At 41.2% G+C, this 27,871-nt stretch overlaps 2 protein-coding genes and 1 long non-coding RNA gene across 3 annotated transcripts; all 3 read left to right on the top strand.

The window, feature by feature from the left end:
• The first annotated feature begins 143 nt into the window (after nucleotides 1-143).
• Nucleotides 144-14,162, top strand: LOC135937350 (uncharacterized). The gene is made up of 14 exons (XM_065480499.1): nucleotides 144-161; nucleotides 957-1,088; nucleotides 1,153-1,314; nucleotides 3,545-3,581; nucleotides 3,652-3,742; nucleotides 3,799-4,010; nucleotides 4,067-4,245; nucleotides 4,295-4,424; nucleotides 4,485-4,710; nucleotides 4,766-5,010; nucleotides 5,069-5,301; nucleotides 5,443-5,518; nucleotides 5,577-9,541; nucleotides 13,995-14,162. The coding sequence occupies exons 1-14, from the start codon at nucleotides 144-146 to the stop codon at nucleotides 14,160-14,162; spliced, it is 5,874 nt and encodes a 1,957-aa protein (XP_065336571.1).
• A 139-nt stretch (nucleotides 14,163-14,301) lies between these two features.
• LOC135937017 (uncharacterized) lies at nucleotides 14,302-14,805 on the top strand. The gene is made up of 3 exons (XR_010574420.1): nucleotides 14,302-14,481; nucleotides 14,543-14,616; nucleotides 14,723-14,805. It is a non-coding gene; the product is annotated as an uncharacterized LOC135937017 (long non-coding RNA).
• Nucleotides 14,806-20,031: 5,226 nt separating this feature from the next.
• Nucleotides 20,032-27,082, top strand: LOC135937349 (uncharacterized). Its single transcript, XM_065480497.1, has 9 exons — nucleotides 20,032-20,148; nucleotides 20,358-20,397; nucleotides 20,889-21,073; nucleotides 21,123-21,252; nucleotides 21,311-21,536; nucleotides 21,591-21,835; nucleotides 21,894-22,126; nucleotides 22,257-22,332; nucleotides 22,391-27,082. Exons 1-9 carry the CDS (start codon nucleotides 20,032-20,034, stop codon nucleotides 26,968-26,970), a joined length of 5,832 nt encoding a protein of 1,943 aa, XP_065336569.1. The 3' UTR covers nucleotides 26,971-27,082.
• The last annotated feature ends 789 nt before the right edge of the window (nucleotides 27,083-27,871 follow it).

Raw genomic sequence — 27,871 nt, 5'->3', positions numbered from 1 at the left:
TTAATATTTTTCCGTTGATATTCTAAAGAAATCAATATAATATCTCTAAAATTTTCCAATTTTGGAAAAATTTAAAAAAATAAAAAATTAAAAAATATTTTTTTTGTCATTTTTTCATACTTTTTTAAATTATATTATTGCAAATGGGGCCTACAATTCAGGTGTGCAGGGTCACGATTCGATGTGATGTCAAAGTGACGTCAAAGTGATATCAATATGACATGCTCAGCGTGATGATTTTTTGAAATTCTGAGGATGCGCGTGATATCAATGTGACATCAATGTGATGTCCCAAAAGAATTTTAAACAAAAAATTATGAAATTATGAAATTAATTAATTAATTTAAATGTTAATGATCAGCAAAGATTTCATATTTTTTTGTTTAAAATTCTTTTGGGACATCACATTGATGTCACATTGATATCACTTGCATCCCCAGAATTTCAAAAAATCATCACGCTGAGCATGTCATATTGATATCACTTTGACGTCACTTTGACATCACATCGAATCGTGACCCTGCACACCTGAATTGTAGGCCCCATTTGCAATAATATAATTAAAAAAGTATGAAAAAATGACAATTTTTTTTTAATTTTTAAATTTTTTGAATTTTTCCAAAATTAGAAAAACTAAGAGATATTATATTGATTTCTTTAGAATATCAACGGAAAAATATTAAAACGTTTGGTCACCGTGGGTATGTCAATATGATATCATTTTGACATCATTTTCATTCCTCGTGTCTTCGGGAGTGCAATCGTGACGTGAGTGATATCACAGTGATGTCTCAGTGACGTCATTGGAGGGATGAGGAAATTTTCCAAATTTGCTCAAAATTCAATGGAAAACCAACAAAACTTGTTTTTAGTTGTTCAAAATAAAAATTTAAAGCCTTTTGAAAATACAAAGATTTTTCGTCATTTTCACGTCACTGACATCATTTTTCTTGCAGGGCTTCTTCCAAACCATCGCCATCTCCTGGTTCTTCGGTGCTGAGCGCTTCTGTGACTTCCGTGACTTCATAGGGGAGATGATCGGCTTCCGACCTGGCAGGATCTGGACCGTCTGCTGGGTTGCGATGCTGGTGAGATTATATTTTCCAAGCAAAGAATCCACTTTATTGATAAAACCATTTGGCCTATGTACAGAGCGTCTTCATTTTCTACTACTTGCAAAACGCTCCTGTGACCTACAGCACCTACGAGTATCCTGACTGGGCTGAAATGCTCGGTCTATGCATATCGTTCTCCTCCATGGTCTGGATACCTGCCTACGCCATCTACTACGTCCTATGCATGCTCATCGAGAAGGTGAGTCAGAAAATTTACATTTCGCTTTTGGTTATTAACATTCCCGAAAAGTATTGGGTTTTCATATTTTTGTAGCTATTCTTTGCTACACATGTTAGAAATTGAATCCTAATAATGGCGTATTATAGTTAACATTGACAAGCGCTTCGCATTTGAGCTCCGATGTGGGGGCTAACACCGGGGACGGGGGCCAACTCGGAGTCGCCCCCCGAACCGGGTCGCGGGCGGCGACCGCCGGGCGGCGGCGCCGTGCAAAAATTTGCGGGGAAAAATCGTCAAACGCGATTTACTCGAGGAGCTCCTGCGAAGCCCTTATGGGTCCGTCGGGCCCAAAACTCTCGTCACCCAAGATAATTTTCGAAGGTGCACAACCTGCGCCGGGATTCATCCGCGGTTGGAAAAAAGCAGGCACGCGCCACGCGTGCCGAATTATAAATTTTAAGTAGAGGGTAAATTTCAGCCATTTTATAATAGATTTCATGAGAACGGAAATAGGATAGCTGCATGCAGCTGCATTATTTCCTCATTTTCGGAAATCCCGCCACCTCGCCAGAATAGTCGAAGCCGTGATTCAAACTTTTGAAAAACACGCGCACTATCGCACTGGCTGCAGCGAGCCAATGAGCGCGGTCCGGTCACTTCACTTGCGTGCTGCTGCTGCGCTGTAGACGTAGAGTTTGTCATTATCACTAGTCCGGGCACCAAGAAGAACCAAGCGCATTGTAAAAAGAAACCGTGACGTGAAATTGAGGTACATCCAGTTTCAATGGCAACAGTTACTTCAAAAAGATAGTAAATTTCCGACCAAAGAGAAACAAAAATTCAAGATACAACAAGTTTGAACGAGGAAGGTTCGGCTTTGGAAGAGCAGTTGAGAAAAAAACATTCTCAACCAAAGTTCAGAGTGATGCTACTGCAAGGCCAACTCTCCTGGCCGGTGACGAGTTGGCGTAGGAACAGGGAACAGAGGTTGCAAAGGTGCAAATTGACCAGCCACATTCCTACAATTGCAAGAGGAGCAAATACAGAAACGACAACGAGACCAGCTGGCATGCATCCGCGTGTCATTGTGAGTAAGTCAGAGGGCGCATCCGCGTCTTTGGCCTATCGACCTGGGACGCTGGTTTCCCCATGGGTCGTGGATCGTTCGATGTGCCAGGCTACAGAGAGCCTGAGATGTCTAATGGGCCAATGCAGATCAAAAGAAAAAATAAACTAGTCAAGTGTATTTTCATTCCTCGTTACCTTCGATCGTCGATCGTCTCGAATTAACAGCCCTAATTATAAGCCTAGAAACAATAACTCGATCTAAAATTATTTAAAAGAATTATGGGACATTTTGCAGGAAAACAGCTAATTAATTTTGGCTGATTTTTTCCAGATAGCAATGGAAGAGACCTTAGAAGATGTAGTGGAGCAAGGTAGGTCTTATATATATTTGTTAACTCTTACGGATCAGTTCCTTGAACGATTCCTACTTTTTATAGGTGATGCTTTACCTGACAATGGGGGAGAAGCAGACCTTGGCAATTCCCTTCCACCTGGAAATGATCAAGAAGAGACACAAAATGCTGAAAAGTAACGATCCAACTGAATTCATGACGGAATAATTAACTTTTTTTTGTTTTTTTTTCAGGGTAATCCACCCTTAGATTAGTCCCTGAGAACTTTCCGTGATTTTTCAAATGTTGTTGACCATTTGGACTCGATGTCATCGTATACCCGCTCGGGATTATTTGGGGGGTTTTTCAACATTATTCATGACAAATGGACGCCGAGCACAAACGCGTCTCGTCGGAAAATCGTCCGCAGGGCGGAAGGTCCAAGCGCGAAATAAAGTCGTGGAGCCCAGAGGGACCTCCGGTGGACAACTGGCGCCCCATTGACGCGCGGCGCAATAACTAATTGTTAAATTACAGAAGAATGCGTCTTAAGTTGATTTGTGATAGCGTAGCGAATATTTCAAATTGCAATATTCTTCAGTTTACAGTTGGGGTTGGTAATACTGTTGAAGGGGTGAATAAGTGGACGTTTGAATTGTGTTCATTCATATACATGCTTATTTAAGCCTCTTATAGATTTGACGCTCAGAAAAAATATTGTAGATCGTCTCTAATTAAAAGCCCTAATTACAAGCCTATAAAAACAACAGTCCATTTAAATTATAATAAAAGAATGATGGAAAATCATTCAGGTAAACAGCTAATCAACTGTGGCTAATTTTTTCCAGACAATAGATGAGGAATTAGAAGATATCGTTAAGGAAGGTAGGTCAGATTTATATTTGTTAACTATCAGTTTGAAATCGGGTTCTTGAACGATACCTACTCTTTATAGGTGAGGCTTTAGGCCGACCTGAGGGAGAAGCAAACCTTGGCTATTTCCTTCCACCAGGGAAAGGTGAAAATGATAAGGAATATGCCAAAAAGTAATGATCAAACTGAATTCATGTTGGAAAAATTAACATTTTTCGTTTGTTCAAAGCATTTGTGTCCTTGTCATCCACTTTGACTTCAAAAACGCGAGAAACAAAAATTTATTTCGCGAAGGAGACGCTCAGGACGTGAAAAATCTACAAAAGACCTTTCAAGAGAACCGCAAGTGCAATTTTCGCAGTATTTCATCACCAAAAAGAGAGGTGTTGCTTGAACTCCTCGCTGACCAGAAAAAACTTTTACGTTTTTTTAGCTCCGAAGGTGACACTTTCACAAGTACATGATCTAGATCTTAATAACTATATTATTTTGCTCAGACGACGTTCCTTCAGTTTTCGTGCTTTACATTCTATCCCACGGACACATAGATGGAGAAATATTCACCGACCATTACGAGAATTCGAACAAATTCATTTCCTTCTCCACGACCGATATTTTCGACTCTTTGAAAAATCTGACGCTCTTTGAAGACTGCTTGAAAATAATCAACTTTGGGGTAATTTTATTCTTCAACTTTAATAATTAATAATTAAAACTTCCTACAGCCATGCCGTGGGGAATTTTTTGACACGATTTACAGTGCCAACCAAGAAAAGTTTGACAACCAAAATTCTTGTCGCATTACCTATCAACCAGAGATGCGCAACTTAGTTGTCTTTTACTCAACTGTGGAAAGTGAGTGATCATGAAAAATAAAAACCTAGTAAATTCAATTATACTTAAAAATTCGTATAGCTACTAGAGCAATCCGTGGAGTGTCCGGAACGGCATTTATCCGAGAAGCTTGCAAAGTCCTGGACTCCATGAAGAACGACGAGCCCCTTTTAAATGTCTTTACCTCAATTCAGAATCAAATCCACAACAATTTCAAGGACAACTACAACGTAAAGGAAGGAGTCTACATCAGTCAAACCCCAGAGGTTAAAATGTTTGCATTAAATCGAAGATTTTTCTTTGCAAAGTAAGCAAATAAAATATATTATGGGATTAAAATTATTGAATTTTTTATTTTTCAGAAGCAGCTTGGTTTCTTCTAACTCCTGCTCCTCTGCTGATGCTTCAAGAGTGAAAGTAGAGTCTGAGTTTTTCCCTTGGAAATCAGACTCGGGAGCAAACGTGAGACACCGCCGAGCGTTCCTTTTATTCTCGGAGCCAAATGACGCAGTGAATGAAATTAGAAAATCCCTCTCAGGAAACCTCCAATTTGAAATTAGCGAGAGGATGCTGAGCGAATCATCTCTGGATCTTTACTGCAAGGAAGGTCAGTGTTAAAAAAGACGATATGGATGATTGCTTCGATTAAAATCGATTGTTCACAGTATCTGAGCTGGAACCTGACGTAGGCTGCGTTTTCACATTTATTATTGGAAAATTAAGTGAAAAAGAAGATACGAGAGAAGTTTGCTGCCGATTTGGTGATGAGGACATTGCAATAACTGATATCCTGCGTAATTTTATCGGCCCAAACAATGACAAGTGGATCGGAAAGCCCAAAATATTTTTCCTAATTGATCAGGAAGCAACCAAAACCGACGCAGGCGGCTGTATGAAAGTAAGATTATTAAGAAAATACTGAAAATATTCAATAGCTTGAAAATTGGGAAAATTGGGATTTAATTGATCTATCGGTCTAGTCAACGTTCATTAAAATAAAATTAATTTATTTTCTTCTAAAGTCCATTTTGTTAATTAGATTTCATGGCCGAAGAATTTCGGAGTAACGTCAACGAACCACAGTGGTTGGCTTGTCCTAGTTTTGCAAAACAAAGGTAGTAAGAGTTTATTTAATTTTTAAAATCAGTTATTGACAAAGATTCCATTCCTCAGACAAACTTCAATTGCTGATCGAAATCTTCAAAGGCCGAGAGCTGAAAGAAGGAAAAAGTCTGCAAGAAATGGTCGAAAAACTTTTAATTTCAGAATTGAAAGATCGGTCACTGCTCAACTCGACTTTGCACTTCAAACTCGACTTTCCGGATTTTCCAAGATCTTTCCTCAAGCCTCAGTTCTTGGTCCAGAGTTTGTCAGAGATTGATAGTGAAATAGTGTTGTCCTTTGACACGATTATGGAAAAAGCTTTGAAAGGTAACCGTATATGGGTCTTGCGTTCTGTTGCTGGTGCAGGAAAAACGACTGTTCTTCGAGAAATTGCTTTCCAACTAGGGGTACTAAATATTCAACTGAAAATTTTACGCATTTCCCTCGCGAGCATCTCTAACAAATTGATATCGAAGAGAGGAATAGACGAAATTGAGTTCCTCGCAGGAGCTACGCACAATCCAGTCAAAGAAGTAGTCGAGAAATGGATCGAAAGCGGAAATTGCGTTGTTTTTCTTGACGGTTTTGACGAGATCGACTCAAAATATCAAGGAAATATATTGAAATTGATCAAAGCTTTGAAACACAGATCGATACCCGTTTGGATTGGAACCAGAACTCATGAAGCCAAAATGATTGAAGAAGCTGTGGGAAATGCAGTCTCAGCAGAAATAGAGCCATTGACCGAAGAACAACAAATCGAATTTTTGCAACTGGAAACCAACAAAAGTAGACAGCAATGCCAATCATTCCTTGACAACTTTCCGTCCAAGGATATTCTGCGAAACCCCTTGCACCTCTCATTGGTCGCTCAGAGCGGAGGCAAGAGCAACTTGCACGATGTTTACAAGCAGATTGTGGAGCTTAAGGTGAAAATGTGCTTGAAAAATAGAGACGGACTTGATGTAACCCACAACAAGTTCGAAAAAGAGTTTGATTCTGCAATGGAACTTCTTGAAACAATAGCGTTTGATTCGATATGTTTTCTACCTACGTGTGAGACAAAAGAAAGACTAGAAAAGGTTAACGGCTATGGTGTTGCCACCTTTGAAAATGACAAGCTCACTTTCATTCATCAGACGTTTGCCGAGTTTCTTGCAGCCCAAATAATCATACACGACATTGAGGAAAATGGCGAGTTGGAGTCTGAAGAAGAACAAAGCCTGTTCCACGAGTACAATCTTAGGCAGTGTTGGAAGTTTGTCGATTTGTACTATTGCACAATATTGCGCAATGAAGAGAAGATTAAAGTGCATAGAGAAGTATTTCTAGACGTAGCAAGATTAAATCCAGATGGGTTCCTGAAAAAAGTTGTTCAAGAGAATTGGACGAACATTTTCTCCATGCTGAAACCTTTCATGACTTTTGATGAAACAAAAGTTGGTCACAATATTTTCTACTCGAGGAACATGAAAACTTTGGAGAGTGCAGTTAAGAGCGCCGACGAAATCGCAGCTCATTTGATTGAAATGGATTTTTTCGAATGCGAAGATCAGGTGCTTGAAAGTTTACCTGTCTTAGTGGAAAAAGCGGCAAAATACAACGCAATTCTCTTCTTAAATAAGTTGAAAGAGATGTTTCCAAAATTGCTAATGATGATTGAGTCTAGAAAACCTATGATCTCAGCAGTTGTTGAAGGACACGATGAAATTCTTGATTTTCTTCTTCAAAATACAGCTCAAACAGAACCAACCAATGAATTCCTTCTTCACTGTTCTTGCAGTTATGGATCCATCAAATGTGTTAAAGTTCTCTTCAAACATGGAGCCAGAGAAATCAGAGATAGATCCCTATTAGAAGTATCTGCTGAATCCGGTCACCTTGAATTGGTTAAGTTCTTGTTGGAAGATAAGATAAGGGAGAGAGCAGACTTGGAAGAAGAATGGAGAGCTTACAAACGTGCCGTAGACCGTGGTCACACAGACGTCGCAAAATATTTGTTAGAAATGTGTCCCAATTTGATAAGCCTCAAAATTCAATCAGCACAAAGTCCTCTTCACTTGGCAGTAAAGAGAGAATATTGGGAATTGTGTCAGTGGATTGTGAACGAAGCAGGGGCTGACGTGACCACTTTGATTCCGAGTGGAGATTCGAAAGATTGGTCAGAGGTTGAAAATAAGTACGCCAACTTCTTTCTTATGCTTCAAAATGAGGTCAACAAAAAAGATGACAGGGGAAAGACTGCCATTCACTGCGCAGCGGAATATGGTATTTTGGAACTCGTTCACAAGTTGATCAATTCTGGAGCAAACGTTCGAGAAAAGGATAATAGCGGATGGAACTCCTTTCACTTTGCCTGCAAAAACCTGAGAGACAACAGTATTGAAATGATCCAACTGTTGCTCAGCACGGATAACCAACTTGTTAAAGAGAAAACCAGAAATGACCAAACCGGCCTACATATATTTCTCCAAAGTTGTCACCGTGAGGAGAAAACCGGAAGTGACCTAACCGGACTGGATATTTTTCACCAAAGTTGTCACCGGCGTGATAGATATCAAATCAACCAATTTTTATATGTCCTGATTGAGCAAGCCGAAGTTGACGCGAAAGCAGTGGACAAGGAAGGAAGAACAGCTTGGTCCATCGCTGTTGACAAAAACTTGGATTGCGTCAGACATTTACTGAAGGAGGTAATCGACCTTGGTTTCAAGAATTTAAAGGGACGGTCACATTTGCATTTGGCTGCGGAATGGAATGACAACGAAGCTCTACAAATTTGGAAAAATCTGGGTGGCGATCTGAACATCAGAGACCAAACAGGCTCGACGCCGATGCAGGTTGCCGCAGAGAAGGGAAATTTCAAGTTTGTGGAGAAAATCGTAGAACTTGGAGCTGACGTCAACGCTACGAATGACAAGGGAGAAACTGCTCTTCACATTGCAAGTGCAAAAGGATGCTGGAAAACTGTTGACTGCTTGTTAAAAAAGATTGCTGACGTCAATCAGAGAGACGATAAAGGCAAAACCGCTCTTCATCACGCAGCTGCCAACTCAATTAAACGATTGGATCTGGTGCAAAATCTTGTAAAGCACGGGGCAAGTTTGACCATGACAGACAACGATGGAGAGAATGTGTTGCACCATGCAATCGAGTGTATCCATGAAAGCATTGATGAAACTGAAGTCATTTCAAACGACGACGTAATCTATTGGCTTGTGTATCAGAATTGCGTTGATTTGAACACGAGAAACAACACGGGCGAAACATTGCTCATACTGGCCTCAAAGAATTTCAGATGGAAAATCGTCAGCTTTCTGCTGAACAAAGACGTCGATGTCAACAAACAAGACGAAAATGGGAATACGGCTGTGCACTACGCCACTCGATCTGGAGTTTTGGCCTCAGTGCTCAAGATGATTGAAAAAGGTGCAGACCTTTGTGTGACGGACAAAAAAGGGAAAAATGCTTTGCACCATGCACTTCACAAACATATTTTTGACTTCATTTTTGAGAAAAACAGGGACTTGGCGAGAGGAAAGTTGATAAACGGAAACACAATTTTGCATTGGGCCGCAAAATATGATTTCGTTAGTGATTCCCTCTTTTCCTGGCTCAAGGAGCAGAATGAAGTCGATTTGAACGCGAGGAATTATTTGAACGAAACTGCACTGCTGTCGGCGTGCAAAACAACGAGCAGGGAATTCGCTAAGCAGCTTCTATCAGCGGAAGAAGTAGAAATCGACCCGATATACCTAGAGGGAAGGACCGCTGTGCACTACGCCGCTCACTCTGGGGATTTGAACTTAGTGCGCAACTTGTTTGAAAGAGGCGCAGACCCTTGTGTGACCGACAAGGAAGGGAAAAATGCTTTGCATCACGCGATTGAGGATTATTACACGTTGATGTTCATCCATGGAAAAAACGGTGATTTGGTGAAACAGCGCTTGAATAACGGAGACACAACCTTGCATTTGGCAATGAAATCTTCGAGGAAGAATTACGTCATTGAATGGCTCGTGGAGCAACAGCAAGTCGATCTAAATTGCAGAAACAATTCAGGAGAAACAGCGCTGCTGCTCGCATGCAAAAATGGTAATTTGGAAGCGGTGGAATTGCTGCTGTCAAAAAATGTGGTCATACGCACAAAAGACAATAGGAAAAAAACGGCATTGTACTACGCCAAAAAATTAAATTCTTTTACTGGCAATATTATAGTGAAAAAACTGCTCGATCAAGGAGCTTAAATAAAGAAACACGATTCATGTTTAAAACTCTAGAACGAGAAATAGATCCTAGTTTGGATGATAGCACTTAATTACTATACTTTGTTCGAATTGGTTATATGTATTATGTCACATTCATTTTTTTATAAAATAGATTTAAGTTTGTATGTAATATTATTTCATTCATATCCTGTAATATGCAAACCCTTGTATCTTTTACGTGCTAGAAAAATAAATAAAATTGTAACACTGAAGGAAGTGCTTTTTCTTTTCACAAGGAAACAATTAAATTTTAGAATTTACAAAATATCAAACGATTTAATTTGACTGTTCAATGCCAATAAAGCCATGTAAAAATGTGTTGAGGAAAACAATTATAAAGCAGCATGCATCTTCTTACAATAAACTTGCGACTAACCCAATTTCTGGAGGTTCTTGAGTGAGAAGAGAGAGGGAAAAACCAGCTGGCTTGTTATCACTGCGTGAGAGTGAGGTGCGAAGATGTCAACAATGTCTAGCCCGACGCGTGACGAGGCGAATCAGACAACAAACAGCACAAACAACGATTGAAGCGGAGCCGGCGGTTGTTTTTTTAGGGATTTTATGGCTTTTTATTTCATAGAAAAAAAACAACGAAAATTTTCCAGTTATGCACCAACTGTCGCTGAAAATATTCTCTCGAGTTTTTCGTCTCTTAATTGTCCTTGCGCTAATTTTATTAATTAATTTTGACAAATGTTTAATTAATACTAAAAATTCCAATTATTATTTCTTTCTCGAGGGCAAATTTTTAGTCAATGTAATTTTAACCAAAATCTTCCGTGATAGAAAGTAAAAGGCTCGTAGAGGTTTTCATTTTGCTGAATTTCTCCGTGAAGGTCCGATTTGTTTGATTTTCCGCGTCCTGATCGATATTTTGCGTTAGAAGCGATTCACCTAGTCAAGAGATGAGCTGCGACTTTTACCAGCAAATTTATGGCACAATCTGCACGCCTGCCTCTCTGCTCCTTTTATTTAAATGTCAACGCGCGGCGGGCGATGCGGCGACGAAACACTTCGCAGCACGGCCGTGAAGAAGCGGCAGCAGCAAAGCAGCGGCACACCGGACAGAAAAGCGTCGCCTCGCATTATAAATTACGCCCGGCGCAAACAAATAACTAGGGCTGTCAATTTTAGTTGACAGCCCTATTTTTGGTGGGGGAAAATAGTCGAATATATTTGGACGGTTTTTTTTATATATTTACTTTCGATTTTTTTTTAATTTAGGCGATTTGGTTTATTTCTATTTTCCAAAGCATTCACTTTTTTAATGTGGCGTTAAAGTCTTGAAGTGCTCAGCTTGATATTTCTCCTTTTTCTCTCTGCAAATTGTTGTTTGCCTTCCAGTTTTCGGAGCACTTGCAAATTTTCTTTAATTAACTTGAAAGCTCTATATGCATCATAATAATTAAATTGCAAATTTTTTTAGTTCAAAAATTATCGGAGAAAAAAGAAGTGCATTCTTTCTGTTTTTGACGGTGATTGCGCTGCTGCGGGTTAGGAAAGAGCACCGAAGGGCAAATTAGTAATTGTGCCGCCGCAGGGAGCAGGCGTCGGGCTCCTCGCATCAGCGCGCTTCCTTTTGCTCAATTCCTTTAAATGTAAATTTATGTGTTTTTATCAGGCTCTTGTTGATTCGTGCCTCTCCTACGAAAACGCGTGCTTTTAATTATTCTGCCGAGCATGCACATTCAAATTATTAATAAACGGCGTCTGCGAGAGAGGCTGCTTCTGTTTTAAATTACAATAAAGAAATTTATTGCTGTTAACTATCATGAATTTTATTTAATTTTACCCATTTTTTACTTTGGAGGTGCAGATCACGTAATAAAAAAATTAAATATTCAAGCATTGAAAAATGTATCTTGCTCAGAGACCAAATAAAGTTATTTAAAATAATTCTCGCCTTTTTAGCGTCAGATATTCTTGCAATCAGTGGATTTTCTGCGCACATAAAAGTTAAAAAAACCCATCAATTCTGGGTTTTCTACATATTTTTACTTTAACCCGAAAAGGCCACATTTTGCGCTAAAAAATGTTGGAATTTTGGAAAATTGCGGTTTATGTTACAATTGTCTGTCTTTTGTGGACACCAGTGGCATTTTACTGAATTTTAAAAATCCCATTTTTTGGTCATCCATCATGTGAATTTTTTATTTTCAATAAAAATGCGTGTTTTTTGAAAAAAATGCATAAAAAACCGAAAAAGTTTGTGCAATGCAGTGGAAAAATGCTGGTTTTTGCGAACGCTGTACTGGTCACCAAGATACCAAAAATTTGAACTCTTCATTCAACATTTTCCAAAATATTGACTTCATTGACACGGAATATTTAACTTTTTTGAGGCTAAATTCGGAAAAATTCGTATAAAACCAAAACTAGTGTTTTCCAGCTGCTTTTTTAGCGCAAGAAAACCAGTGGTGCATTTTCCGTATTGCAAATTTGGCGAACTCTATGATTGCTTTCTTTCCTCCTCAGACTGACAAACTGAGAATCTCTGGCCTTTTAATTTTAATGCTGCCATTGCTGCCGATAAAACTGTCCCTCGTCCATCTGCAGTTTGTCCCTGTCCCGTCCCGTCCCTGTCCCGAAATTCTAAATTCGTCGCGTCCCTCAGGGAAGGGACGGGAATCCCGTAATCCCTGTCCCTGGTCCCCTCTCTAGGATGAAGTAGAAGAAAGATAAGAAATTGGGTCGCGATAAGACGAACGGACGCAGCTGCACACACACACGCGCTCCATCTCCCTTCAAAGCATCTCACCTGTCGATCAACGCAAGCAGATAAGAACTTTAGATTAAAGCGATGCAGAATGTGTCCGCAAAGCCGCGAAAACGAGAGAAATGCATCTTTTTGCCATATATTCAGTCCTACACTGTTTCTTTATGGAAATCAACTCCTGTGGTGAAAATAACTGTCGGCTTCCTAAATATCGCGAAATTTGGATTCCAACGATTTCTCCCCTGTATAAACCTTACGAACGACCGGCGGAAATGTGCACATGGCGCCGCCAGCCCCCTGGGCAATATTAATCAATTTTAGCGAGTGCAAAACACCGGGGGCGTCGACACAATCTGAAATCTCGAGTTTAACCATTGTGGCTCTGCTAGAAATTTTGATTTTGATTTTTTAATAATTGTCCTCGCTGAGGTGCGAAATGCGGCAGGGGCGCCACTTTGTAGATTTTTGTCAAAATTCGACTGTTTTTCTAATCCTCGTCGGACAGGTCTTTTATTCGACCTATAGGTGACATACCCTAACGACCTTTATCAGGGTACCGCGACCTGAGATCCTTTTCGCGGCTCGTTTTGAATGCAATTTTTGCGACTTCTGGAACTTTTATTTTGACGATACATGGCGACGATTTTAAACCCTCGCCTGTTACCGAACTTGCTCAGGCCGTGCAACCTGAAAACCGGCATCGTCGCTATTTTTTCGTTCTTTCCGCTCACTAATCTAATTAAAAGGAATAAACCGCTTTAAAGAGGAAATTAAGGGAAAACAGCTCATTTTTTATTATTAATTAATATTTAGTAAATGTTCATTTCCTAATAGAGGAAATTAACGCGCAAGCGATAAAGAGCAATTTCAGCCGCTTGAGCCGCTCTTAATCTATACATATATAATCTCTACATGATTAAGAGTTGATCGATTTGCTCAAAAACTGCGGCGCAGTTCCAAAAAGCGTCTCCTTGTGTGCGACATTCCATTTTGGATGGAGAGGAGAGAGGCGCATCAATAAAATCATCAAAAGAACCGCTGGTCCGGGTCGAGTATACTAATTACGATTTCTCCCGATAAAAAAAAGTTCCACGAAACATGGCATCCTCCCGCATTTATTTCGTCTTCCAGAACGTCTAGATTCGGCAATTAGAAGAACAACCAATTTTGAATTTTATTGATCTGGATGGATATTAATATTAAAGTGTAGAATCAAATCCGTGCCTTTTAGAATTTTAATCATTGATCCCCCTAGTCATTTACATTAATAGTGTACATGTTATAATATTTTAGAATATTAATTGATATGTCCCAGCCCATCCAGAAGCAGTTTTAACGTAGTCTGGCACTAAAGAAAAGAGAATGAATAGTAGATAACCGCTTGAATAATAAAGTAGTTATTATTTTGACGTGTGACACAAGTAAAACATTTAAGTGCTGCCGCCCGAAGTGAAAGAGGAGGCAACCCCCTTACAATTAGTTCTAGCGCTAACCACATGTTAGGGGAAGGTCACGCCCGAGGCAGGATCCACCCTCCACTTTCTCCCTGCCAGGCGACTGCACGATGCACGAGGGGCGGAGGCCAGCGAGGGTATAAAAGAGCCTGCAAGCTACTACTCCAGGCAGATGCGAGCTGCCACTTCCCTGGAGAAGAGCTCGCCGCCTACCTAGGGAGGAGACTCTCCTTAGAGAGGAGAGACTTCCAGACCTCTCGACTGCTGTGCTTTCGACTTGGCCCAGGACGTTTCTTCCCTGAGAGCTCGACCGAGCGACGATCTCATATACACCTAGGTACGGCTGGCAAAAGGAGTCGAGCTCACTCGTATTCAACCTTCTTGCTCTTCCACACAGGAGATCTCGGAGAACAGACTTTCTGAGACGAGCCCCCTGCAGACCAGTGCGACCGTTAAGGCGACTCCTGCGGCAAGCGGATCTTGGAAAGAACCTAGCTTCGAGTGAGGAGGGAATACACCTGCATCAGTCACTCCCTGTGAGTGTTAACCTTCCCGGCTTTAAAGACAGCCTGATCAACTGTGCTTTTCTGTTCGCAGAAGTGCTCGGGACCTGACATGTGGTGCAGCCGACGACCTAGAGCAGAAGGAACAAACCTGAGCACTACACTCAGGTAGGAATCTTTATTCAGGACCAGCCCGGTACCCGGCTGGTCTTAAATAGACGCTCGACCTGAAGAAGTCTTAACTCCGCTCACCTCCGTTAATTCACTGTTGCAGAAAGCACGCACGCGGCCTTGCAGCAGTCAGACAGAGGCACGACCGCCTTTTCCACCTGAGGACCACGACAGGAGCAGATCAGAGGACACCGTTGCTGACGCATGAACCCGAACTCCGACGCAACTCACTATCCTTGTCAGAATTAATAAAGGTGCCAGACGGCTCATAGCGGATTTTTGGCTTTTTAGTACGGCTCTTTGGCCGATTCCCTATCTCTCCAAACCGACGAGTTTGCCCATCTGAGGCCAACGAATTGATGACCACCACTGCCAGAATAGTTTTATATATATTGAGCAGGATTCTTCAGAGTTGCCTCCCTCCGCGTCCGTTTTTCCAGCGAGCGGCGCGATCGGCATGAGAGCGAGGAGCACCGCCATTGCACAAACACGAAAGCACCCGATAAGACGGACGGAGAGATGTGAGTCAATTCTCATGGTGATGTCATCGCCCAAAGCCAGCACAGAAGCGATGATTAGATAAGGGCTACATTAATTGTTAGAGTCACTCAAATTTAACGTGTGATGGCGATGATTTAATATTTTAGAACTTAATTATTTTAAAGACCCCAATTCCCACCATTAAAGTCACCCCAAGAGTATACTTCACCTAGCTTCTGTGAAAGCTACACTAAAGCAACCGTAATGAGCAGCTAATGATGTTTCTAATCCTGTCCAAAAACAATTTTAAAGCGTATTTTCATTGTAATTGCATTAAAAATAACGGCTCAGGACCGCAATTCCTTATTAAAAAACCAACACTTTAGCTTAAAATAAATAAAACGTTTTTTAGTCTAGAGTTGCTTTTTGGAGCAAATGATGGAGATAAAAGTCGATCAAAGGGAGATCACTCGGCGGGGAGATAAGAAGTGTCACCTTGAAAAAGTCTAACACCTCGCGTGAGTGAGGCGAATCTACAAATTCAGCGCGGCAAAGTGTTAAGCGGAGGCGGCGGATGCACATCGTCTGCGCGGTGAGTTGCTCTCTTTTCTTCTAATTCACGCCGTTTTCAAATGATTACTGTCAATTATTTAGCAATTTCGACGCTTTTTTATATTTTTTAGTCATTTAAAATGAAAAATAAGCCGGAAGTGTAGGAAATAATTATATTTTGATTAAATTATGTCATTGAACCACTCTCCGATAACAAGGAAAACTCTATAACGATGGGTTTTCGTGTTTATAGACCTGATTTTTTTCTTTTTCAAATCTAAGAGAAAGAGAGACCTAGCTGACTTTAAGCTTGTAACCGCGATAGTTATTCTTTTGGCTCTCTAACTGGCTGTACGCTTGGCCAGGCTGCTATTTTCTGTACATCCGACGTTTGGCATGAACTCTGCTCTGTATAAAAACATATTCCGAGTTGTAACGTAGCATCTTGTCCATTTTTCGAAAAACTTCGTATCTACCTGCTCTAGAGAGCCAATGAGTTTTCGGGGTGATTTCCTACCCCACCAACCCCAATTTGCCTTTTTTTTACCACTTTAGTAAATATTGATTAGTGATTAGTTAAATTGCGGCGAAATATATTTTTATTTTCAGCCTTTTCACTCTTTATAAGGGAAACATTTTTTATTAATTTCAGCAATAAAATTTTCTATTTTTGCCATCATTTCTAACACCAAAACCCATGTTTGAGCATTGATAATGATTCTTTGTGTCTGCACAGTTGAAGGAGAGCACTCATTGTCGGCGGGGTGATGATGTCACCTTGAAAAAGTCTAACTCGCGCGAGGCGGATCACTTACCCTAGGTGCGGCACAGCGATAAGCGGAGGCACCGGGTGCACACACTCGGCGCGGCACAGCACAGCTGTTCACACAGCGAGTGATAAGCGGAGTCGGCAGATGCGCACCCCCGCGCGGTGAGTTGCTTTCTTTTCTTGCAATGTTCACGCATTTTTTTATAAGGAACAACATCAAATAAAATTAAGCAGGAAGAAGTGTAAATATGATTATTTTTAATTAAATTAATGACTCTCTGATAACGAGGACAATTCAAAAACGATGGGATTTTCGTGTTTAAACGCCCGATTTTTATGTTACATATCTTTTTATTATTAATTATGTTTGTTCCGACCTTGAAACCGATATTTAGACTTTTTCCTGCCTCCCTGCACGCGTGGCCGGCCAATATTCCCTCCTCTTACCTCACTGTTGCCGCGATACCCAAACGTTTGGCATGAACTCTCTGCCATTTACGTCGTGACCGATTATCCCTCGTCCCGTCGAATTATTAGACCGAGGTGCCCCCCCCCCCTAAGTAAGCAATTGGTAAATTGCTTAAAAACCAAAATTTATCGTTGCGTGCGCTGACTTTCCATAATGCGGTTCTGAATAATCGGCGTAATTTGAAGAAAGAGCCTGTGAGTAACTTAAAAAACGCGGCGCCGTACCTCGCAGCTCCGCAGAGCGCAGCGCTTCGCCTTCCCGTTCGCTACTGCGCTTTGCAACCCCATGTGCCGCTGCAAAATGCTTCACCGTAAAAAATGAGCGTCGGTTCTGTCAAAACCTCGTAAAAGCAGTCGGCAGGTCACGTGACCTGACGGCGAGGGTGAAAAATCATCGGCAAGTATGTCCAAATAAACTCGACACTGCAGAAAAAGCATTTAAATCCAGCCTGGGAAATGATCTCAGGTCGCGGTACCCTTAGAAAGGAGGTTTGGATAATCCCAATCGAAGCTCTACCAAGAGACTGGTCGATAATTTTAATTTCCAATGTTACCCTTATGAGAGGCGCGAACATAATTCCACCCCGTGCGCCAAAAAGAATGCATGCCATGATTTTGGTCCGATCGGGTCGAATTTCGTCTTAATATACTTCCAGATAAATTGTGCATCGATGATCGTGGTCCTTGTTTGAATTTTTACCCAGGGTCGACGCCAATCCTGACGAAAGGTGCTCAGGGTGAAAATTGGCACTTTAATAACTCGGGCCCTATGGGCTCGATTTTAGATTTCCGCACACCCTTAGCTTTGTCTCAGCGAGTACTAACCGAATCTCGGGTTTCGAGGCCCTGGGGCCCATTGGGCCCCCGCGTGGGGGCTGCGAGTACCGAAACTTGGCGATTTTTACCGTTGAAAAATTGCCCTGCACCCTGAGGTGGTCCCAACTCTCTGGGAAAGCTGACATGTTTTTTAAAGGCTTCAAATATTTTTAGCTCAATCTGTCTCGGGCCATGAGGAAGTCGAATGACGCTTAGATCTCAATTTATATTGATTTTATGCAGTTTTTTGGGTTTTGGACACGAGTGTGTGTGTGTGTGTGTGTGTGTGCAGCAAAAGGCGTTCTGTGTGCCGCCGAAAATGGATTTAATTTTGTGAAAATTCGACTGTTCGTCAGAGAGTCAATCACGACCACTCATTAAACAGGGGTCACGAAGGGCTTCGACCAGGCTTGCCCATACGACCTTTCTCAGGGTGCCGCAACCTGAAATCCTTTGCCAGGCTGAATTTTAATGGTTTTTCTGCAGTTTCGACGTTTCCAATTTATTTGGACATACTTGGCGACATTTTTCAACTTTCGCCTGTCAACGAACTTCCTCAGGTCGCGAAACCTTAGGGTTGCTTCTACGCGGTATTGGCGGTGCCGACGCTCATTTTTGCGGCGAAGCGCTGTGCAGCGAAGAATTTTTCATCCAAACGTATAACGCAATGGCGCACGGGTGTGCTGACCTGTCACTTACAATTAGGGCTTATTTACTTTACTGGGGAAATCGGTAGTCTAGGAAGAGTAAAGATTCGCTTGGGTGGAAACAACTAATCGCGGCACTAAACAATTAAAGAGAATTTGACTTTTACAATTACTGTAGAACACGTTCGATCTCTGCAACGTTCAGACGCCAAGAGAGAAGAGAGAACAAGCGGCAGCGTAGTGACGCCAAACCGTAACGGTCGTTTCAAACAACCCGCCACTCTCTCATTGGTGGTTGAGGACACCGGAAAAGGCGGAACCAGTGGAAATTTGGAGCGTAGAAAAATCAAAATTTAAACTCTAAGCAATTATACGTTTGAGAGAAATACAATAAATAATGCCGAAAAATAATGATAAAGATTACCAAGAATGGGTCAGACCCAACGTGGGGGCCTTGCCTGGGCGAGCGGGCCGCGGGGTCTTAGGGTTACCGAGCGACGCAGTGCCGGTGCACAGTGGCAAACGAGGCTGTCCCAAAAGCTTTGGTGTCGCCGGCTTGCATTTGGTCCCATATTTCGCGCTCGTGACCTAATTATTCGGCGCTTGGTGCCTATTGGGGGCCCAAACTTGTTATACATACGAAATCAATTGAACTACACATAGCAAACAAGTTGTAAAATCAATAGCGCATCAACTCACAATGAAATAAAATTAAAATCGACGGCATAGTGTATACATGCCCGCGTTGCCCTTGGCACTTTAGGTACTTTTTGGGGGGTTTTGAGGGCATGGCAAGGGGTGGCGGGGGGTCCACTTTACATGGGGGGTTCTCCCCTCAAGCTGCCTCTTCGTCTTTTCCGCCGTCGAGCTCATTTTCCCGACTTTTCACAGTCGAAGCACTCTGCGTCGTCACGCGGCGCTGCTAACACTTTCTCTAATTTTCGCTGTGCGTGTGCGGAGGAGCGCTCTGCAGCGAAGCGATTTTCAGCAGCGCGGCGAAGCACTTTGTAGTGCTGCGCACTCTGCGGTGCTGCGAGGTTCAGCGCCGTGTGGCGCCCGAAGCCCGAACGACTCTTTTTTACAAATTACGTGGTTTTTCAGAACCGAGAGTTGTTGAAAGTGAGCCTATACGCCATGTTAATTTTTTATTTTTAAGAAATTTTAGATCTTCCTACAGGGACAGAGGTCACCTTGTTTTTTTCTTTTAACTAAAAGGGTGAAGGGATGATAGCTCAAAGTTAGTCGAATAGTCCCCTCATCGGATAGGTCTTTTGTCCACTTTAATCTCTGATGCCCTGACGATCGACGACCATTATCATTATCCAAGGTTCCCCAGACTTGATATCCTGTCCGCGGATCGTATTTATTTCTTTTTCTGTAGTTTCGAGCACATTTGACGATTCACGGAGATGGTGTTTTGAAATCTCGCTTGTTACTGACCTTCCTGTGGTCGCGCGTCAGCCGAGGACTGCTTTTACGCGGTTTTGCAAGCGCAGTCGCTTATTTTTGGTTCTTCCTCAGGTGTGTTCCTCAGTGTGCGGATTTCGCACTCGCGGAGAGCTGCAACGTGCACACGCAGTGAGGTGCCACAATGACTTTTTTCAAATTTAATAGTTTATTCAGAACCATTTTGACGCATTCAAAACGCACCCGCTCGGGATTTTTTGGGGGATTTTCAACATGATTCATGCCAAATGGCAAGGACACGAGTACAAACGCGTGTGCGGCACGATCGTCTCGACGGACATACGCCCGCAGGGTGACAGGCGCCTGAAGGATCAAAGGTCTGAGGTCGTGGTCAGCCGGGCAGCCCCTTGTCGCGCGGCGCAGTAATTAACCGATTGTTGAAGTACAGATGAATGCAAAAAAAGTTGAAATAATTGTTATAGCGTAGCGAATATTTTACATTGCAATATATTCCAATAGTCTATATTTAAAATTATTTTAAAGGAAGTATGGGAAATCGTTCAGGAAAACAGCTAATCAACTCGGGCTGTTTTTTCCAGACTGCAATGGAAGAGACCTTAGAAGACATAGTGGAGAAAGGTAGGTTACATTTATTTTTGTTAACTATTACGGATCAGTTCGAAATTGGGTCCTTGAACGATGGTCTACTTTTTATAGGTGAGGCATTAGGCCGAACTGAGGGTGAAGCTGATCTTGGCCATTTCCTTTCACCTGGGAATGATCAAAACGTGAAGGAAAATGCCAAAAAGTAACGATCCGACTGAATTTATGTAGGAAAATTTACATTTTTGTTTGTTCAAAGCGTTTGCGTCCTTGTCATCCACTATGACTTCGAAAACGCGAGAAACAAAAATTTAATTCGGGACGGAGACGCTGAGGACGTGAAAAAACTACAAAAGACCTTTAAAGAGAACCGCAAGTGCAATTTTCGCAGTATTTCATCACCAAAAAGAGAGGTGTTGCTTGGACTCCTCGCAGACCAGAAAAAGCTTTTACGTTTTTTTAGCTCCGAAGGTGACACTTTCACAAGTTCATGATCTAGATCTTAATAACTATATTAATTTTCTCAGACGACGTTCCTTCAGTTTTCGTGCTTTACATTCTATCCCACGGCAATATAGATGGAGAAATATTCACCGACCATTACGAGAGTGAGGATTCGGACAAATTCATTTCCTTCTCCACGACCGACATTTTCGACTCTTTGAAAAATCTGACGCTCTTTGAAGACTGCTTGAAAATCATCAACTTTGGGGTAATTTTATTCTTCAACTTTAATAAATAATAATTAAAACTTCCTACAGCCATGCCGAGGGGAATTTTTTGACACAATTTACAGTGCCAACCAAGAAAAGTTTGACAACAAAAATTCTTGTCGCATTACCTATCAACCAGAGATGCGCAACTTAGTTGTCTTTTACTCAACTGTGGAAAGTGAGTGATCATGAAAAACAAAAACCTAGTAAATTCAATCATACTTAAAAATTCGTAGCTACTAGAGCAATCCGTGGAGTGTCCGGAACGGCATTTATCCGAGAAGCTTGCAAGGTCCTGGACACCCTGGAGAAAGACGAGTCCCTTTTAAACGTCCTTACCTCAATCCAGAACCAAATCCACAACAATTTGAAGGACAACTACAACGTAAAGGAAGGAGTCTACATCAGTCAAACCCCAGAGGTTAAAATGTTTGCATTAAATCGAAGATTTTTCTTTGCAAAGTAAGCAAATAAAATATATTACTGGATGAAAATATTGAATTTTTTATTTTGCAGAAGCAGCTTGGTTTCTTCTAACTCCTGCTCCTCTGGTGATGTTTCAAGAGTGAAAGTAGATTCTGAGTTTTTCCCTTGGAAATCAGACTCAGGAGCAAACGTGAGACACCGCCGAGCGTTCCTTTTATTCTCGGAGCCAAATGACACCGTGAATGAAATTAGAAAAGCCCTCTCAGGAAACCTCCAATTCGAAATTAGCGAGAGGATGCTGAGCGAATCATCTCTGGAGCTGTACTACAAGGAAGGTCAGTGTTAAAAAAGACGATATCGATGATTGCTTTGATTGAAATCAATTGTTCACAGTATCTGAGCTGGAACCTGACGTCGGCTGCGTTTTTACATTTATTATTGCAAAATTAAGTGAAAAAGAAGATACGAGAGAAGTTTGCTGCCGATTTGGTGATGAGGACATTGCAATAACTGAGATCCTGCGTAATTTTATCGGGCCAAACAATGACAAGTGGATCGGAAAGCCCAAAATATTTATCCTAGTTGACCAGGAGGCAACAAAAACCGACGCAGGCGGCTCTATGAAAGTAAGATTATTAAGAAGATATTCAATAGCTTGAAAATCGGGAACTAGGATTTAATTGATCTATCAGTCTAGTCAATGCAATTTAAAATAAAAATAGTTATTTTTCTTCTAAAGTCCATTTTGTTAATTAGATTTCATGGCCGAAGAATTTCGAAGTAACTTCAACGAACCACAGTGGTTGGCTTGTCCTAGTTTTGCAAAACAAAGGTAGTAAGAGTTTATTTAATTTTTAAAATCAGTTATTGACAAAGATTCCATTCCTCAGACAAACTTCAATTGCTGATCGAAATCTTCAAAGGCCGAGAGCTAAAGGAAGGAAAAAGCCTGCAAGAATTGGTCGAAAAACTTTTAATTTCAGAATCGAAAGAACGGGCTCTGCTCAACTCGACTTTGCACTTCAAACTCGACTTTCCGGATTTTCCAAGATCTTTCCTCAAGCCTCACTTCTTAGTCAAGGGTTTGCCAGAGTTTGATAGTGAAAAAGTGTTGTCCTTTGACACGATTTTGGAAAAAGCTTTGAAAGGTAACCGTATCTGGGTCTTGCGTTCTGTTGCTGGTGCAGGAAAAACGACTGTTCTTAGAGAAATTGCTTTCCAACTCGGGTTACTAAATATTCAACAGAAAATACTGCGCATATCCCTCGCGAGCATCTCTAACAAATTGATATCGAAGAGAGGAATAGACGAAATTGAGTTCCTCGCAGGAGCTACGCACAATCCAGTCAAAGAAGAAGTTAAGAAATGGATTGAAAGCAGAAATTGCGTCGTTTTTCTTGACGGTTTCGACGAGATCGACTCAAAATATCAAGGAAATATAATGACATTGATCAAAGCTTTGAAACAAAGATCGATTCCCGTTTGGATTGGAACGAGACCCCATGAAGCAAAAATGATTGAAGAAGCTGTGGAAAATGTGGTCTCAGCAGAAATCAGGCCATTGAACAAAGAACAACAAATCGTATTATTGCAATTGGAAACCAAGAAAAGTAGAAAGCAGTGCCAAACATTCCTTGCCAATTTTCCGTCGAAGGATATTCTGCAAAACCCCTTGCACCTCTCATTGGTTGCTCGGAGCGAAGGCAAGAGCAACTTGCATGATGTTTACAAGCAGATTGTGGAGCTTAAGGTGGAAATGTGTTTGATAGAAAGAAATGGACTTGACCCAAACCACAAAAAATTCGGAAATGAGTTGGATTCTGCAATGGAGCTTCTTGAAACAACAGCGTTTGATTCGATAAGTTTTCGACCTACGTGTGAGACAAAAGAAAGACTGGAAAGAGTTAACGGCTATGGAGTTGCCACCTTTGAAAATGACAAGCTCACTTTCATTCATCAAACCTTCGCCGAGTTTCTTGCAGCCCAAAAAATTGTACACGATATTGAGGAAAATTGCAAGTTGGAGTCTGGCTTGTTCGACAAGTACAATCTTAGCCAGTGTTGGAAGTTTGTTGATTTGTACTATTGCACAATATTGCGCAATGAAGAGAAGATAAAAGTGCATAGACAAGCATTTCTAGACGTAGCAAGATTAAATCCAGATGGGTTCCTGGAAAAAGTTGCTGAAGAGGGCTTGAGAAACATTTTCTCCATGCTGAAACCTTTCATGACTTTTGATGAAACAAAAGTTGGTCACATTTGCTATTCGAGGAATTTGAACACTTTGGAGCGTGCAGTTAAGAGCGCCGACGAAATCGCAGCTCATTTGATTGAAATGGATTTTTTCGAAGGCGAAGATCAGGTGCTTGAAAGTTTACCTGTCTTAGTGCGAAAAGCGGCAAAATACAACGCAATTCTCTTCTTAAATAAGTTTAAGGATGAGAAGTTTAAAAAATTGCTAATGATGATTGAGTCCATTGATCCTATGATCTCAGCAGCTGTTAGAGGACACGATGAAATTCTTGATTTTCTTCTTCAAAATACAGTTCAAACAGAAGCAACCAATGGACGTTATACTTTGAATGAAGACCTTCTTCGCTCTTCTTGCAGGTGTGGATCCATCAAATGTGTGAAAGTTCTCTTCAAACATGGAGCCAGAGAAATCAGAGATGAATCCCTATTAGAAGTATCTGCCATATTCGGTCACCTTGAATTGGTCAAGTTTTTGTTGGAGGATAAGATCAGGGCAAGGACAGAGTTCGAAGATTGGAGAGCTTACAAATGTGCTGTAGAAAGTGGTCACACAGACGTCGCGAAATATTTGTTAGAAAAGTGTCCCAATTTGATAAGCCTCAAAATTCAATCAGCTGAAAGTCCTCTTCACTTGGCAGCAAAGAGAGAAAATTGGAAATTGTGTCAGTGGATTGTGAACGAAGCAGGTGCCGATGTGACCACTTTGATTCCGAGTGGAGATTCGAAAGATTGGTCAAAGGTGGAAAATAAGTACGCCGACTTCTTTCTGATGCTTCAAAATGAGGTCAACAAAAAAGACGACAGGGGAAAGACTGCCATTCACTGCGCATCGGAATATGGTATTTTGGAACTCGTTCGCAAGTTGATTAATTCTGGAGCAAACGTTAGAGAAAAGGACAATAGCGGATGGAACTCCTTTCACTTTGCCTGCAAGAACCAGAGAGACAAAAGTATTGAAATAATCCAACTGTTGCTCAGCACGGATAAACAACTTGTCAAAGAGAAAACCAGAAATGACCAAACCGGCCTGCATATATTTCTCCAAAGTTGTCACCGTGAAAAGAAAACCGGAAGTGACCAAACCAAACTGGATATTATTCTCGAAAGAGTTTTCCGGCGTGATAGATTTCAAATCAACAAATTTTTATGTGTCCTGATTGAGCAAGCAGAAGTTGACGCGAAAGCAGTGGACAAGGAAGGAAGAACAGCTTTCTCCATCGCTGTTGACAGAAACTTGCGATGCGTCACATATTTACTGAAGAAGGTAATCGACCTTGGTTTCAAGAATTTAGAGGGACGGTCACATTTGCATTTGGCTGCGGAATGGAATGACAACGAAGCTCTACAAATTTGGAAAAATCTGGGTGGCGATCTGAACATCAGAGACAAAACAGGCTCGACGCCGATGCAGGTTGCCGCAGAGAAGGGAAATTTCAAGTTTGTGGAGAAACTCGTAGAACTTGGAGCTGACGTCAACGCTACGAATGACAAGGGAGAAACTGCTCTTCACATTGCAAGTGCAAAAGGATGTCTGCAAACTGTTGACTGCTTGTTAAAAAAGGTAGCTGACGTCAATCAGAGAGGAGATAAAGGCAAAACCGCTCTACATCACGCAGCTGCCAACTCAATTAAACGATTGCATCTGGTGCAAAATCTTGTAGAACACGGGGCAAGTTTGACTATATCAGACAACGATGGAGAGAATGTGTTGCACCATGCAATCGAGTGTAAAAATGAAATCACGGTTAGACTGGAGGAAATTTCAAACGACGACGTAATCCATTGGCTTGTGGATCAGAATTGCGTTGATTTGAATGCGAGAAATAACTTGGGCGAAACATTGCTCATACTGGCTTCCAAGAAATTTAGATGGGAAATCGTCAGCTTTCTGCTGTGCAAAAACGTCGATGTCAACATACAAGACGAAAAGGGAAAAACGGCTCTGCACTACGCCGCAAAATCATCAAATTTGGATATCGTGCGAGAGTTGATAGAGAATGGAGCAGACACAAAGTTGACAGACAACAAAGGAAAACATGCTTTGCACCATTCACGTCGCAAAAATATTTTTGACTTCATTTTTGAGAAAAACAGGGACTTGGCGAGAGCAAAGTTGATAAACGGAAACACAATTTTGCATTCTGCCGCAAAACATGATATCGTTAGTGATTCCCTCTTTTCCTGGCTCAAGGAGCTGAATGAAGTCGATTTAAATGCGAAAAATAATTTGAACGAAACTGCACTGCTGTTGGCTTGCAAAAAAAGAAGTTGGAAATTTGCTAAGCAGCTGCTACTAGCTGAAGATGTTGAAATCAACACGGTAGATCTAGAGGGAAGGACCGCTCTGCACTACGCCGCTCAATGTAGGGATTTGGATATCGTGCGAGAGTTGATAGAGAAAGGAGCAGACATTAAGTTGACGGACAAAAAAGGAAAAAATACTTTGCACCATGCACTTCACACACATATTTTTGAATTCATCTTTGAGGAAAACAGGGACTTGGCGAGAGCAAAGTTGATAAACGGAAACACAATTTTGCATTCGGCCGCAAAACATTATATCGTTAGTGATTCCCTCTTTTCCTGGCTCGAGGAGCAGAATGAAGTCGATTCGAACGCGAAAAACAATTTGAACGAAACTGCACTGCTTTTGGCGTGCAAAAAAACGAGTTGGAAATTCGCTAAGCAGCTTCTATCAGCTGAAGATGTTGAAATCAACACGGTAGACCTAGAGGGAAGGACCGCTCTGCACTACGCCGCTCAATGTAGGGATTTGGACTTAATGCGCAAGTTAATTGAAAAAGGCGCAGACCCTAGTGTGACCGACAAGGAAGGGAAAAATGTTTTGCACTACGCGATTTGGGATTTATACATGTTTATGTTCATCCATGAAATAAACGGTGATTTGATGAAACTGCGCTTGAATAACGGAGATACAACCTTGCATTTGGCTATTAAATCTTCGAATGATTACGTCATTTTTTGGCTCGTGACGGAACGGCTAGTCGATCTAAATTGCACAAACGATGAAGGAGAAACAGCGCTGCTGCTTGCTTGCAAAAATGGTAATTGCAGAGCGGCGGAATTGCTGCTGTCAAAAAATGTGGACATACACACACAAGACAATAGTAAAAAAACGGCATTGTACTACGCCAAAAAATTAAATTCTTGGTTTGGCAATAGTTTAGTGAAAGAACTGCTCGATCATGGGGCTTAAATAAAGAAACACGATTCATGTTTAAAACTCTAGAACGAGAAATAGTTCCAAGTTTGGATGATAGCACTTATTACTTTACTTTGTTCGAATTGGTTATATTATGTCGCATTCCTTTTTTATAGAATAGATTTAAATTGGTATGTAATATTATTGCAGTCATCCTGTAATATGCAAACTTTTGTATCTTTTACGTGCTAGATAAAAATAAATAAAATTGTAACACTGCGAAGGAAATGCTTTTTCTTTTCACAAGGAAACAATTAAATTTTAGAATTTTCAAAATATCAAACGATTTAATTTGACTATTCAATACCAATAAAGCCATGTAAAAATGTGTTGAGGAAAACAATTATAAGGCAGCATGCATCTTCTTGCAATAAACTTGCGACTAACCCAAGTTGGTTTGGAGGAAATGATGCGTAAAATAGCCGAGCACAGCTGATGGAGAGATGACGTCATATTGAAAAAGTCTAACTCGCGTGAGGCGAATCCACACACTCGGCGCGGCGCAGCACAGCAGCACACACTGTACAGCGAGCGACAAGCGGAGTCGGCGGAGGCCCCCTTATGCGCGGTGAGTTTCTCTTTTTTTCTTTTAATTCACGAGCTTTTCTAAATATTACCGATCATTATTTAGCGATTTTGATCCATTTTTAGATTTGTTCAGTATTTTAAAATGAAGTAGGAAAGGTTGGAAGTAATTATTTTGAATTAAATTAAATCATTCAGCCACTCTCTGATAACGGAGAAAATTTCAAAACGATGGTTTCCGTGTGCCCGATTTTTAATTTTTGTTTTATTAATCGAATAAGTGAAAGAGAGAGCTGACCTTGTAACCGATAGTTTGACTTTTGCCTGCCTAAATGGCTGTGGGCGTGACCGGGCTTCTATTTTTGTCCTC

The sequence above is a fragment of the Cloeon dipterum genome, chromosome 2, assembly GCF_949628265.1.
Source record: "Cloeon dipterum chromosome 2, ieCloDipt1.1, whole genome shotgun sequence".
Classification (NCBI taxonomy): domain Eukaryota; kingdom Metazoa; phylum Arthropoda; class Insecta; order Ephemeroptera; family Baetidae; genus Cloeon; species Cloeon dipterum.
The sequence above is the reverse complement of the archived record's forward strand: the minus strand, read 5'-3'. Positions and strand labels throughout refer to the sequence as shown.